At 44.4% G+C, this 14,648-nt stretch overlaps 2 protein-coding genes across 2 annotated transcripts in view; both read right to left on the reverse strand.

Annotated features, from left to right (window-relative positions):
* LOC139473179 (uncharacterized) overlaps positions 1-3,053 on the reverse strand; it is a 93,305-nt gene extending 90,252 nt beyond the window's left edge. The window contains 1 exon segment of the mRNA XM_071255695.1: positions 2,954-3,053. Coding sequence (XP_071111796.1) covers positions 2,954-3,053 — 100 coding nt within the window.
* Positions 3,054-4,144: 1,091 nt separating this feature from the next.
* Positions 4,145-11,952, reverse strand: LOC139473183 (uncharacterized). Its single transcript, XM_071255698.1, has 3 exons — positions 11,934-11,952; positions 6,012-6,053; positions 4,145-5,265 (listed from the first exon to the last, which is right to left on the reverse strand). Exons 1-3 carry the CDS (start codon positions 11,950-11,952, stop codon positions 4,145-4,147), a joined length of 1,182 nt encoding a protein of 393 aa, XP_071111799.1.
* Positions 11,953-14,648: the final 2,696 nt, after the last annotated feature.

The following is a 14,648-nucleotide window of genomic DNA, read 5'->3' on the forward strand; positions in this document are numbered from 1 at the left end:
ATTGACACATACATATCCAAAATTAAAAAATATAATTATTTGTTTGTTTTGAAATATTCTCTTGAGTATTTGATTTATGTAAAAAGTGGTTCCTGAGAGATTCGTGTCTTGTCCAATTAAAATACACGATCAACCTTTTTTGTATCTATTCAAGACATTACCATTCACATTACATTGAACACAGTTACATCCCAGCTGGTGCTATTTTTGCCGGTTTGGTATGTGTAACATAACGATTGATGTTGTTATACCTCCAGTTGCAGTCAAACGACGCCTAAATATCATCAAAAGTGACAGCAACACCGACTACAATACGTACAATAAGTGGCTAATGTCGACTTCCTGTTAGTAATTTCTTTTGTCGGTCAACATTCGCGAAAGGTCGTTCTGACGTGATCTGTAATGGGATGTCCTCATGTGAATAATCCTGTTTTGTTTATTTAAAGTAGTAATTGTTTATTGTTAAGCAATTTTATCTCTGCAGCCGTTGAAATATGCAGCTACTCGCCGACTCGTCTCGACTCAAAACACGGGGCTGTGTACTCGCGGGCAGATGACCACGGAGTACGCTGATCACTGTGTCGGATTAACGAGACTGATTAATAAGTGACTTCAGCGATTCGTTGCAAATTAGGCGTGTCCAAGTCGGAGTTCGAAACAGTCGGATTAACGGGTCTAACGGGAAATAACACAAGTCGTGGTTATTAATAAGGAACATATGAACTTTGTAATCCCGATGATCGCAAAAGGCTAGGCTAAAAGCCGTTGATTAAGACACGATTGATATTTCCCAAATAAGATAAAAAATTACTTGTTTTAAAACCTCCACACGTCCTCGTACGCCTGTAAAATGGATAAACTACATGCATTGTGTGATATTCTGTCAACTGTATAACTATCATATTTTGATATAAATCATATTATAGTGTGATTGAATGTGAATTGATTGGCTGTTTATCTTTTCGGTTCCTACCAACTACATGTATGATGAACAGGACTAAACGTGAGCGGTGTCAAGATCATCAAACAGAATAATGAGTTGGTGTCCAAAAAAGGTGTGTCCAAAAATGCATTAAAAAAGTACGTTTATCAAAATAAGTTATTTTGCTTGATTAATGTTCCCGCCTGCACGTCAATCAAACAAAGTTCAAATGAAATTGTCATGATTTGACATCAGCTGAGAATGTCGAAGTGTGCAACATTGTTAGTCCCCGATCAGCAACTAACTACATGTACTCGATTTTAGAACATATACACTATAGGATCGCACGAATATCTGATTCCGTTCAAAAGAATTAATTTTTAAAAAGACAGCTGTTCCATATTGTGAGCAACGATCAACACCCCCACCATTTTGTGGCCGCATGGGGGGCATGATTCATAGGATTGACATTTAACTTCCTACTGTATCCCCGGGGAGACATGATTCATAGGATTGACATTTAATTTCCTACCTGTATCCCTTGGGGCATGATTCATAGGATTGACAATTAATTTTCCACCTGTATCCCTGGGGGGCATGATTCATAGGATTGACAATTGATTTCCTACCTGTATCCCTGGGGAGACATGATTCATAGGATTGACATTTAACTTCCTACTGTATCCCTGGGGAGACATGATTCATAGGATTGACATTTAATTTCCTACCTATATCCCAGGGGGGCATGATTCATAGGATTGACAATTAATTCTTCACCTGTATCCCTGGGGGGCATGATTCATAGGATTGACAATTGATTTCCTATCTGTATCCCTGGGTAGACATGATTCATAGGATTGTCATTTAATTTCCTACCTGTATCCCTGGGGGACATGATTCATAGGATTGACAATTGATTTCCTACCTGTATCCCAGGGGACATGATTCATAGGATTGACAATTGATTTCCTACCTGTATCCCTGGGGACATGATTCATAGGATTGACAATTGATTTCCTACCTGTATCCCAGGGGACATGATTCATAGGATTGACAATTAATTTCCTACCTGTATCCCTGGGGACATGATTCATAGGATTGACAATTGATTTCCTGCCTGTATCCCTGGGGAGACATGATTCATAGGATTGTCATTAAATGTCCCACCTGTATCCCCGGGGGACATGATTCATAGGATTGACAATTAATTTCCTACCTGTATCCCTTGGGGCATGATTCATAGGATTGACAATTAATTTTCCACCTGTATCCCTGGGGGGCATGATTCATAGGATTGACAATTGATTTCCTACCTGTATCCCTGGGGAGACATGATTCATAGGATTGACATTTAACTTCCTACTGTATCCCTGGGGAGACATGATTCATAGGATTGACATTTAATTTCCTACCTATATCCCTTGGGGCATGATTCATAGGATTGACAATTAATTCTTCACCTGTATCCCTGGGGGGCATGATTCATAGGATTGACAATTGATTTCCTATCTGTATCCCTGGGTAGACATGATTCATAGGATTGTCATTTAATTTCCTACCTGTATCCCTGGGGGACATGATTCATAGGATTGACAATTGATTTCCTACCTGTATCCCAGGGGACATGATTCATAGGATTGACAATTGATTTCCTACCTGTATCCCTGGGGACATGATTCATAGGATTGACAATTGATTTCCTACCTGTATCCCAGGGGACATGATTCATAGTATTGACAATTGATTTCCTACCTGTATCCCAGGGGACATGATTCATAGGATTGACAATTAATTTCCTACCTGTATCCCTGGGGACATGATTCATAGGATTGACAATTGATTTCCTGCCTGTATCCCTGGGGAGACATGATTCATAGGATTGTCATTAAATGTCCCACCTGTATCCCTGGGGGACATGATTCATAGGATTGACAATTAATTTCCTACCTGTATCCCAGGGGGGCATGGTTCATAGGATTGACAATTGATTTCCTACCTGTATTTCTGGGGGGCATGATTCATAGGACTGACCTGTATTTGTGTCTTCTCCAACCATGACGTATGTCATGACTTCCTTGTCAGACTGGTATGGGCTGGACCCGACTGAGGTGTCACTACTGCTGTCGGACATGGTGCCGCTTGAGTACAGCTGGTGGTGCTACTTGTGTACAGCTGGTGGTGCTACTTGTGTACAGCTGTTGGTGCTACTTGTGTACAGCTGTTGGTGCTACTTAAGTACAGCTGCCGGTGCTACTTGAGTACAGCTGTCTGTGCTACTTGTGTACAGCTGGTGGTGCTACTTGAGTACAGCTGGTGGTGCTACTTAAGTACAGCTGGTGGTGCTACTTAAGTACAGCTGGTGGTGCTACTTGAGTACAGCCGGCGGTGCTACTTGAGTACAGCTGGTGGTGCTACTTGTGTACAGCTGATGGTGCTACTTAAGTACAGCTGGTGGTGCTACTTGAGTACAGCTGGCGGTGCTACTTGAGTACAGCTGATGTTGCTACTTGAGTACAGCTGGTGGTGCTACTTGTGTACAGCTGATGGTGCTACTTGACTTCAGCTTATGGTGCTACTTTAGTACAGCTGATGGTGCTACTTGAGTACAGCTAATTGTGCTACTTGAGTACAGCTGGTTGTGTTACTTGAGTACAGCTGATGGTGCTGCTTGAGTACAGCTGATGGTGCTACTTGTGTACAGCTGATGGTGCTACTTGTGTACAGCTGATGGTGCTACTTGAGTACAGCTGGTGGTGATACTTGAGTACAGCTGGCGGTGCTACTTGAGTACAGCTGATGTTGCTACTTGAGTACAGCTGGTGGTGCTACTTGTGTACAGCTGGTGGTGCTACTTGACTTCAGCTGATGGTGCTACTTGAGTACAGCTGATGGTGCTACTTGAGTACAGCTAATTGTGCTACTTGAGTACAGCTGGTGGTGCTACTTGAGTACAGCTGATGGTGCTGCTTGAGTACAGCTGGCGGTGCTACTTGTGTACAGCTGATGGTGCTACTTGAGTACAGCTGATGGGAAAGACTTAACTAATCGAAAGTTGAAGCCATCCCTCTTGTCATATAGTTTTGTAAAGAGGTTTATGTCACTCTGAATCTATTTGCGTGCATCTATTATTTGAAGCAGATGAAGATGTATCACTGGTCTTGTTCATGTAGGAAAATTACTGGAAGGGAAATCGCTCTTTCTTTGTTTTTGAACGATTTCACATCATGGACACACCTGAACCTTAAGAAATGTTGCTCTCAATGCACGAGTTCTTGATAATTTCTGAAGCCATTCATCATTGCTCATTCTTCTTACAGTTTTGTTTTTTTCATCGAGAATGTAGCTTCTCGGTCCTTGTCTATCATAAAAAACGACCCCATCGCAATATCGAATAGCTACTTCCAAAACAAAGAGCTCAGATTGATGGATAGGGTAGAATTCTATGTTTATCAGGTTTCTGGGAGCGTCGGTAAACTTGCCCTGCTTTGTCAATATAGACAGATCAGTCTCAACCTTCCTGTAGATAGTCTCTGTCAAGGATGCCTGACTCACGTGTAGTTTGAAACCAACAATGTCTGCAACCTTGGTTTGATAACCTCCCTCTGTGACAATTTTCTTTTCGTTAACACCCAAGTAGTATGACCCGCCTTGAACCACCTTTGACATAGAAGTTATATTGTCTTTCAGCTTAAGAGTGTGCCAGATATGATCAGTCAGTTTCCCCACATCAGCTCGTTTTCGCTGAATCTCTTCAGTGTTGTCTTTAAATGCTTTCAACTGTATTTGTCGATTCTCATGAAACGTTTTCACATCATCTGGTAGGTTCCTAAGAGAAGCTTGCTTCTTCGTATTTGTTTCTGTTTTATTCAATACTTCCAAAAGGTTCAATGACGTTACAACCAGGTTCTCATTGTCATTGTTTGCCTTGGTGTTGAAATCAACTGTTGCTACACCAGCTGTTTTGTTAACGTCAACTACAAGAAAGTCACGCGCGTCTGTGAATTTCGGTTTCTCGCTGAGGAAATAACGTTCATATGAGTCAGTATACAGTTCCCCACCTTCAAGTAAGTTCGTAAATGTCTTTACTACAAATTCATCAAAGTACTCGAGACACCTATCTTCTGATGATATCCCCTCCAAGTGTACCAGCAACACTCCCCCGCCACTGTTACGTAAAGCTGACACTGCTTTTGCTACTTTCCCCAGAACTGACGACTTTTCTTTGTTTTTCTTTCCCCTTGTGATGCTGTATTCTGCATGTAGTTGTATCTTAGCGTGCTGACGACCTGCCTTGTGTTCGTCTTCGTACCTGTGTCCTATTGACGCGCAGACTTGGCATCCAACTGCAACATAATATTGCCATGATGAAACTACGAACATCTGTATATCACTGAGTATCAAACATATTCATGTTATAGTACTTCGAACTGAAACTGGCACTAGGAACTGGTTGACCAGCGAATTCAGTCTCATCATCAATTCACCCAGTTATATAATGTAGAATGATTACACTATTGCAACACGAAAACACATATTGCATGGGAAAATGACCGTGTACACAGGGCAGTGATGGGAAGTCCACACTGGACCTCATCCCCCACCAAGGCAAACTGCAGGGGGATTGCGGTCCTGAGTTTATTAGTCCTTCAACGGATCATAAAACAGAGATAATATAACTGACAGAAATGTAAATCAAATTTAACTTGCACTTTAAAACCATAGATTATTACATAACACTACTTAATATAGAAAATGAACACGTAGATCAAGGATAAGAATAGGTTGTCAGAACCGATCACATTGCTAGTGTAAAGGGGCGAATACTTTCGATCGGGTGATCAGGCCACATTGCGTATCATCGTACTGAGAGTATGTGAATTGTATACTCATGCTATCAATCATTTGTTTGTCTCATCCAGACTGTTTTTCACACCCACTATTTTTGTGGTAATCACTTTACATTTTACTTGATCATATTTTTCTAAATACAAGAAGACTGTCAACGTTTTGTGGAACCAACGCCTGGCGTAGACATACCTTAATACAATTCATGTATATTACCTACATCCAAGTTTGTAAGGGTTAATACCTGTCAACTCTTCTGTTTCACTATCAATGTTGAACATGCCATCTGTGAACAAACAAGATATTTACCTGAAAATATTGCCATGAACTGTAAGCCTTTTAGTTGTATTTCATAAGTAGATGAATAAAGTAAATAAGTTGGCAATCATAATGATTATATCAATAATGCTTTGTCTTTGGAATGGTTCACATGCAGAAGTCTGCAATTGACATTGATCCTGCCTGAAAATATATATTTGTTTGATAATTATGAAAAATACTAAAGAGTCCATACAAAGAAAGAAAAGAGTAGAAAATAGAAAAATCAGTCAACCATGTTTTCGAAAAGGTGACCTTGCAGTCAACGCAAGAGTGCTAACAGTAGTCCACATCGACACCAGGCTGTGGTCAACTCACGACAACTGATACAGGTAGGCAACATGGACACCAGGCTGCAGACAACTTATGACAACTGATACTGGTAGGCCACATCGACACCAGGCTGCAGTCAACTTATGGCAACTGCTACTGGAAGGCTACATGGACACCAGGCTGCAGTCAGTTCACAACAACTGATACCGAAGAGCCACAAAGACACCAGGCTGCAATCAACTTACGACAACTCCTACCGGAAGGCAACATGGACACCAGGCTGCAGACAACTTCTGACAACTGCTACTGGAAGGCCACATGGACACCAGGCTGCAGACAACTTATGGCAACTGCTACTGGAAGGCCACATGGTCACAAGGCAGTAGTCAACCTATGACAACTGCTACTGGTAGGCCACATGGACACCAGGCTGTAGTCAACCAACGACAACTGCTACCGAAAAGCCACAAAGACACCAGGCTGCAGTCACCTTAAGACAACTGATACTGGTAGGCCACATGGACACCAGGCTGCAGTCAATTCACGACAACTGTTACTTGAAGGCCATATCGACACCAGACTGCAGTCAACTCACGACAACTGCTACCGGAAGGCCACATGGACACCAGGCTGCGGACAACTTATGACAACTGATACTGGTAGGCCACATCGACATCCCGGCTGCAGTCAATTCACGACAACTGCTACTGGTAGGCCATATGGATACAAGGTTGCAGTCAATTCATGACAACTGGTACCGGTAGGCCACATGGACACCAGGCTGCAGACAACTTATGACAACTGATACTGGAAGGCCATATGGACACCAGACTGCAGTCAACTCGCGACAACTGCTACCGGAAGGCAACATGGACACCAGGCTGCAGACAACGTATGACAACTGATACTGGTAGGCCACATCGACACCAGGCTGCAGTGAACTTACGACAGCTGCTACTGGTAGGCCACGTGGACACCAGGCTGTGGTCAACTCACGACAACTGATACAAGTAAGCCACATGGACACAAAGTTGCAGTCAATTCACAACAACTGTTACCGGTAGGCCACATGGACATAAGGCTGCAGTCAACTTACGACAACTGCTACCGGAAGGCATCATCGACACCAGGCTGCAGACAACTTATGACAACTGATACTGGAAGGCCATATGGACACCAGACTGCAGTCAACTCAAAACAACTGCTACCGGAAGGCCACTTGGACACCATGCTGCAGTCAACTTACGACAACTGCTACTGGTAGGCCACATGGACACCAGGCTTCAGTCAATTCACGACAACTGTTACTTGAAGGCCATATCGATACCAGACTGCAGTCAACTCACGACAACTGCTACCGGAAGGTCATATGGACACCGGTGTGCAGTCAACTTACGACAACTGCTACCGGAAGGCAATAGGGACACCAGGCTGCAGATAACTTTTGACAACTGATACTGGTAGGCCACATCGACACCAGGCTGCAGTGAACTTACGACAGCTGCTAGCAGTAGGCCACAAGGACACCAGGCTGTGGTCAACTCACGACAACTGATACAGGTAGGGCACATGGGCAAAAGATTGAAGTCAATTCAGGACATCTCTTACTGGTAGGCCACATGGACACAAGGTTGCAGTCAATTCACAACAACTGTTACCGGTAGGCCACATGGACATAAGGCTGCAGTCAACTTACGACAACTGCTACCGGAAGGCATCATGGACACCAGGCTGCAGACAACTTATGACAACTGATACCGGTAGGTCATATCGACACCAGGCTGCAGTCAACTCAAAACAACTGCTACTGGTAGGCTACATGGACACCAGGGTAAAGTAAACTTATGGCAACTGCTACTGGAAGGCTACATGGACACCAGGTTGCAGTCAGTTCACAACAACTGATACCGAAGAGCCACAAAGACACCAAGCTGCAGTCAACTTACGACAACTCCTACCGGAAGGCAACATGTACACCAGGTTGCAGACAACTTCTGACAACTGCTACTGGAAGGCCACATGGACACCAGACTGCAGTCAACTCACTACAACTGCTACCGAAAAGCCACAAAGACACCAGGCTGAAGTCGCCTTACCACAACTGTTACCGGTTGGCCACATGGACACCAGGCTGCGGTCACCTTACGACAACTGATACTTGAACGTCACATGGACACCAGGCTGCAGTCACCTTACGACAACTGATACAGGTAGGCCACATGGACACCAGGCTGCAGTCAGTTCACAACAACTGATACCGAAAAGCCACAATGACACCAGGCTGCAGTGAGCTTATGACAACTCCTACCGGAAGGCAACATGGACACCAGGCTGCAGACAACTACTGACAACTGCTACTGGAAGGCCACATGGACACCAGGCTGCAGACAACTTATGGCAACTGCTACTGGAAGGCCACATGGACACAAGGCTGTGGTCAACCTGTGACAACTGCTACTGGTAGGCACCATGGACACCAGGCTGCAGTCACCTTAAGACAACTGATACAGGTAGGGCACACGGGCACAAGATTGCAGTCAATTCAGGACATGTCTTACTGGTAGGCCACATTGACGCAAGGTTGCAGTCAATTCACGAAAACTGCTACTGGTGGGCCATATGGACACAAGGTTGCAGTCAATTCACAACAACTGTTACCGTAGGCCACCAGGCTGCAGTCAACTTACGACAACTCCTACCCGAGGGCAACATGGACACCAGGCTGCAGACAACTACTGACAACTGCTACTGGAAGGCCACATGGACACCAGACTGCAGTCAACTCACTACAACTGCTACCGAAAAGCCACAAAGACACCAGGCTGAAGTCGCCTTACCACAACTGTTACCGGTTGGCCACATGGACACCAGGCTGCGGTCACCTTACGACAACTGATACTTGAACGTCACATGGACACCAGGCTGCAGTCACCTTACGACAACTGATACAGGTAGGCCACATGGACACCAGGCTGCAGTCAGTTCACAACAACTGATACCGAAAAGCCACAATGACACCAGGCTGCAGTGAGCTTATGACAACTCCTACCGGAAGGCAACATGGACACCAGGCTGCAGACAACTACTGACAACTGCTACTGGAAGGCCACATGGACACCAGGCTGCAGACAACTTATGGCAACTGCTACTGGAAGGCCACATGGACACAAGGCTGTGGTCAACCTGTGACAACTGCTACTGGTAGGCACCATGGACACCAGGCTGCAGTCACCTTAAGACAACTGATACAGGTAGGGCACACGGGCACAAGATTGCAGTCAATTCAGGACATGTCTTACTGGTAGGCCACATTGACGCAAGGTTGCAGTCAATTCACGAAAACTGCTACTGGTGGGCCATATGGACACAAGGTTGCAGTCAATTCACAACAACTGTTACCGTAGGCCACCAGGCTGCAGTCAACTTACGACAACTCCTACCCGAGGGCAACATGGACACCAGGCTGCAGACAACTACTGACAACTGCTACTGGAAGGCCACATCGACACCAGGCTGCAGACAACTTATGGCAACTGCTGCCGAAAAGCCAGAAAGACACCAGGCTGCAGTCACCTTACGACAACTGATACTGGTAGGCCACATCGACATCCCGGTTGCAGTCAATTCACGACAACTGTTACTTGAAGGTCATATCGACACCAGGCTGCAGTCAACTCACAAGAACTGATACTTGTAGACTACATCGACACCAGGCTGCAGACAACTTATGGCAACTGCTACTGGAAGGCAACATGGAAACAAGGCTATAGTCAACCTATGACAACTGCTACTAGTAGGTCACATGGACACAAGGCTGTGGTAAACTTATGGCAACTGCTACTGGAAGGCCAAATCGACACAAGGCTGTAGTCAACCTATGACAACTGCTACTAGTAGGTCACATGGACACAAGGCTGTGGTAAACTTATGGCAACTGCTACTGGAAGGCCAAATCGACACAAGGCTGTAGTGAACCTATGACAACTGCTACCGGAAGGCCACATGGACACAAGGCTGTAGTCAACTTATGACAACTGCTACTGGAAGGCCACATGGACACAAGGCTGTAGTCAACCTATGACAACTGCTACTGGTAAGCAATATAGATACAAGGTTGTAGTCAACTCACGACAACTGCCACTGGTAGGCCACATGGACACCAGCCTGCAGTGAACTTACGACAACTGCTACCGGAAGGCCACATGGACAGAAGGCTGTAGTCAACTTATGACAACTGCTACCTGAAGGCAACATGGACGCCATGGCCAGGCTGCAGTCATCTCACAAGAAATGCTACCGGAAAGCCACATCGACACCAGGCTGCAGTCAACTTATGTAGCTGATACTGGTAGGCCACATCGACACCAGGCTGCAGTCAACTTATGTAGCTGATACTGGTAGGCCACATGAACACCAGGCTGCAGTCAACTTACGACAACTGCTACCGGAAGGCAACATGGAAACCAGGCTGCAGTCAGCTTACGACAACTGCTACCGGAAGGCCACATGGACACCATGTTGCAGTCAACTCATGACAACTAGTACCGGAAGGCAACATGGACACAAGGTTGCAGTCAACTCATGACAACTGCCACTGGCAAGCAACATGGACACCAGGCTGCAGTCAACTTACGACAACTGCTACCGGAAGGCCACATCGACACCAGGCTGCAGTCAAGTCATGACAACTGCTAATGGTAAGCAATATAGATACAAGGTTGTAGTCAACTCACGACAACTGCCACTGGTAGGCCACATGGACACAAGGTTGCAGTCAACTCATGACAACTGCTACTGGTAAGCAACATAGATACAAGGTTGCAGACAGCTCACTACAGCTGCTACCGGTAGGCCGCATTGACATAAGGCTGCAGTCAACTCACGACAACTGCTACCGGAAGGCAACATGGACACAAGGTTGCAGTCAACTCATGACAACTGCCATTGGTAAGTAACATGGACACCAGGCTGCAGTCAACTTACGACAACTGCTACCGGAAGGCCACATCGACACCAGGCTGCAGTCAAGTCATGACAACTGCTAATGGTAAGCAATATAGATACAAGGTTGTAGTCAACTCACGACAACTGCCACTGGTAGGCCACGTGGACACAAGGTTGCAGTCAACTCATGACAACTGTTACTGGTAAGCAATATAGATACAAGGTCACTACAGCTGCTACCGGTAGGCCGCATTGACATAAGGATGCAGTCAACTCATGACAGGTGCTACTGGTAGACCATATGAAGTCAAGGCGGCAGTCAACTTACCACAGGTGCTACTTGTAGGCCACATGGACACATGGTGGCAGTCAACCCACGACAGGTGCTACTGGTAGACCATATGAAGTCAAGGCGGCAGTCAACTTACCACAGGTACTACCGGTAGGCCACATGGACACATGGTGGCAGTCAACTCACGACAGGTGCGGCCTGTAGGCCATTTACACAACCAACTAATAACCATATATGTGTGTTGGTGCGTGTTACCAAGCGGCCAAAAGAACATATGAGAAGTTTTCTTTGTTTGTCACTTTAACAATCAAACAATTTTATATATGTTATCAAACTCACCATGGGCAGCACCGTTCATCCTTGTGCATTGTGTTGTTTCGCCTTATCAAGTCCTGAGACAGTGATCAATACGTCAAACGGATGTTTTTGTGGGTGGATTTACAGTAAACTACGTTTATTTTTTAGTCCCGGCCATTTGTTGTGTATATGCTGTATATATGCTTATAACGAACTATGGTTATTACGAACTACAATTAGTGGTCCCTTTGAGTTCGTTATCACCGTAGTTTACTGTAGCTTTATGTGAAGGAAAACTCCGACGTAACAGTCAAGGAAGTAAGACCGAGGCAAGAGGATATCGGCAATTGCCAAAACCCGATTGCCTAGGTTCTTATGAACTGTCTGGATGAAAAAAATAACAGAAATGTAAGAAAAAAACCGCGATATCTTATAGTGAAACAATACAGTGTGTCGGGTTACAAAAAGAATGCGAGCAAAGCGTGCGAGAGAAGTAGCACGTGCAGCATAGACAAAACTAAGTCATGACATCTAATATTGAACAACCTCTCATCAACTATCCTGGTGAGATGTGAGATTGCAGGTTCGATTCCCGTCATCAATAATGAAAACGTTCAATTTCTTGTCATCGATTTAAGAACATTTGAAACATAATGTCCAAATTCTATCTGCTACTCAACTCATCAGGTTTTACTAGCAAAGTGAGTGAGTGAGGTGGGTTGAACGCCGCTTTTTTAACATTATTTCAGTTATATCGCGGCGTGTCAGCTTAATGTGGGAGGAAAGCCCCAAGTGATGCAGGTTTCAGACGTTTACCACTTCGGTGAAGCCCACGAGCACGGGTATGGTGCTGACAAACCTAGAAACATAATCGGGGCGAACCGGGATTCGAAACCACAATCATAGGTTTCTGGCGTGCCCAAGGGACGCAACTCTGCACGGCGAATCGCGGCGCCTTAGACGACAGGGCCACCCGTGCCCCCCTTTACTAGCAAAAAGTAAAACATCATACTAGGTCTTACTAGGAAAAAGCAAAACATCCAAAGAAGTTATTGCGAGATAGGAAGGTACCTAAAATACAATAGGCAAAAGTGGCATTTGGTTTATAACTTGATTTCGACATTCAGCCAGATTTGTATAGACACACTACTTTACCTCAAGTTACAAGTTATGGGTATGGAATACAGAACACCACACATTCGGGCTGACCTCCATACTCCTGTAGGGTTAGACTACTTAAAGGTACTTGTAGGACTATTCATGCAAGGCTACGGTGATATGCTTGTCATCACACCCGGCGGTGTGGGGTGTTGCTCATTATAACAATGTCTGGTATATCTGATCAGGTCTTGATTATTTACAGGCTGCCTTGACACAGAAGGGACATCAATGACTATGGCGTCAGAAAATATTCACTCCAACTTAAGAAGAAACAAGAATATAGTTCCGTCAAGTTCCAACTATAGGTTGAGCGAAAGAAAACACAGTTGTGTTTCCATTCGCATACACTGATGCGTGACTATCATGGCCAACCTCTGGAGTTATTACGTGATGCCAATTCTATTTTATATTTTAGAAGAGTCGACAAGTTAAATATAGCTGGCCTTGCAAACACTTTTACTTCAAGAAATAATGTAGACATATTCTGAACCAAGCTTAAAACATGCCTAAAGGTAATTTTCTAATGATTTATACAAACAAGCTTAATGTCTGAGCCATGTTTCATCGGCGTAAGTCAACAATGGTCTGATCAGTTCTAGACCCCCTTCTAGAAATAATAAATGTGCCAATATTATTAAAGTGGTAAACATAATTCACTCATATGATCAACTATATTCATGGGATCATTTAAGTCACACTGTGACAGAACTAGAAGTGCCATTCGGACCTTGACTCTTGATCACGTGGCTTTGATTTTTTAGCTGTGGCGATGTATGACATCCCGCATTACTCGTCACTGGTCAGAAATAGTTAATATGGCCGACTTTCTTACACTTCACATTTTGTTACTTATGACATGGTAAAGTACAAAATAATCAAATAGAAAATGACACATGCTGTTATTTCGAGGGGGTATGGGTGGCCCTGTCGTCTAAGGCGCCGCGATTCGCTGTGCAGTGTTGCGTCCCTTGGGCACGCCAGAAACCTATGATTGTGGTTTCGAATCCCGGTTTTCCCCGATTATGTTTCTCGGTTTGTCAGCGCCATACCTGTGTTCGTTGGGTTCACCGACGGGGCAAACGTCTGGGCTTTCCCCACACATTATGATGACACGCCGCGATATAACTGGAATACCGTTGAAAGCGGCGTTAAATCCAACTCACTCACTCACTGTTTCGAATTTCAAGAGACCATTTTCAAAAACGAGCATGACCAAGCATTTGTTGCAGTACTTGGATTTTTCAGCTTATGTAAATTGCACGACCTGTGTAAATAACACTTTTCTATGATGCTTTATTTTACTTTTATTGTCGGTTGTTTCAATGAGGAAATTGCCTGTTCCGAGTTTGGTGGACATCGAACATGTCCCTATCAGTTTCATAGACATTATCGTCTGTATGCAAAATATCTGTCTTCGTTAAGTCTTGTCATCTCATCATCGAAGCAGTCGGGGTTAAGGCCTAGAACATCATACCGTCGCCAAAAAACATCTGATATCAAACTACCGTATCGCCTCTTTTTAACCAATCAGAATCAAGCATTCTTAAATGTCATGGTAGAATGAAAAATAACATGTCATCATCAGTTATAACTGTT

This window comes from Haliotis cracherodii, unplaced genomic scaffold (assembly GCF_022045235.1).
Source record: "Haliotis cracherodii isolate W230 unplaced genomic scaffold, xgHalCrac1.p SCAF_27, whole genome shotgun sequence".
Classification (NCBI taxonomy): Eukaryota; Metazoa; Mollusca; class Gastropoda; order Lepetellida; family Haliotidae; genus Haliotis; species Haliotis cracherodii.

Coding starts and splice junctions, on each gene's coding strand:
- LOC139473183 (XM_071255698.1), bottom strand. Junction 5,266..6,011: donor TGAAACAGAAGAGTTGACAG/GTATTAACCCTT, acceptor ATTATGTTGCAG/TTGGATGCCAAGTCTGCGCG.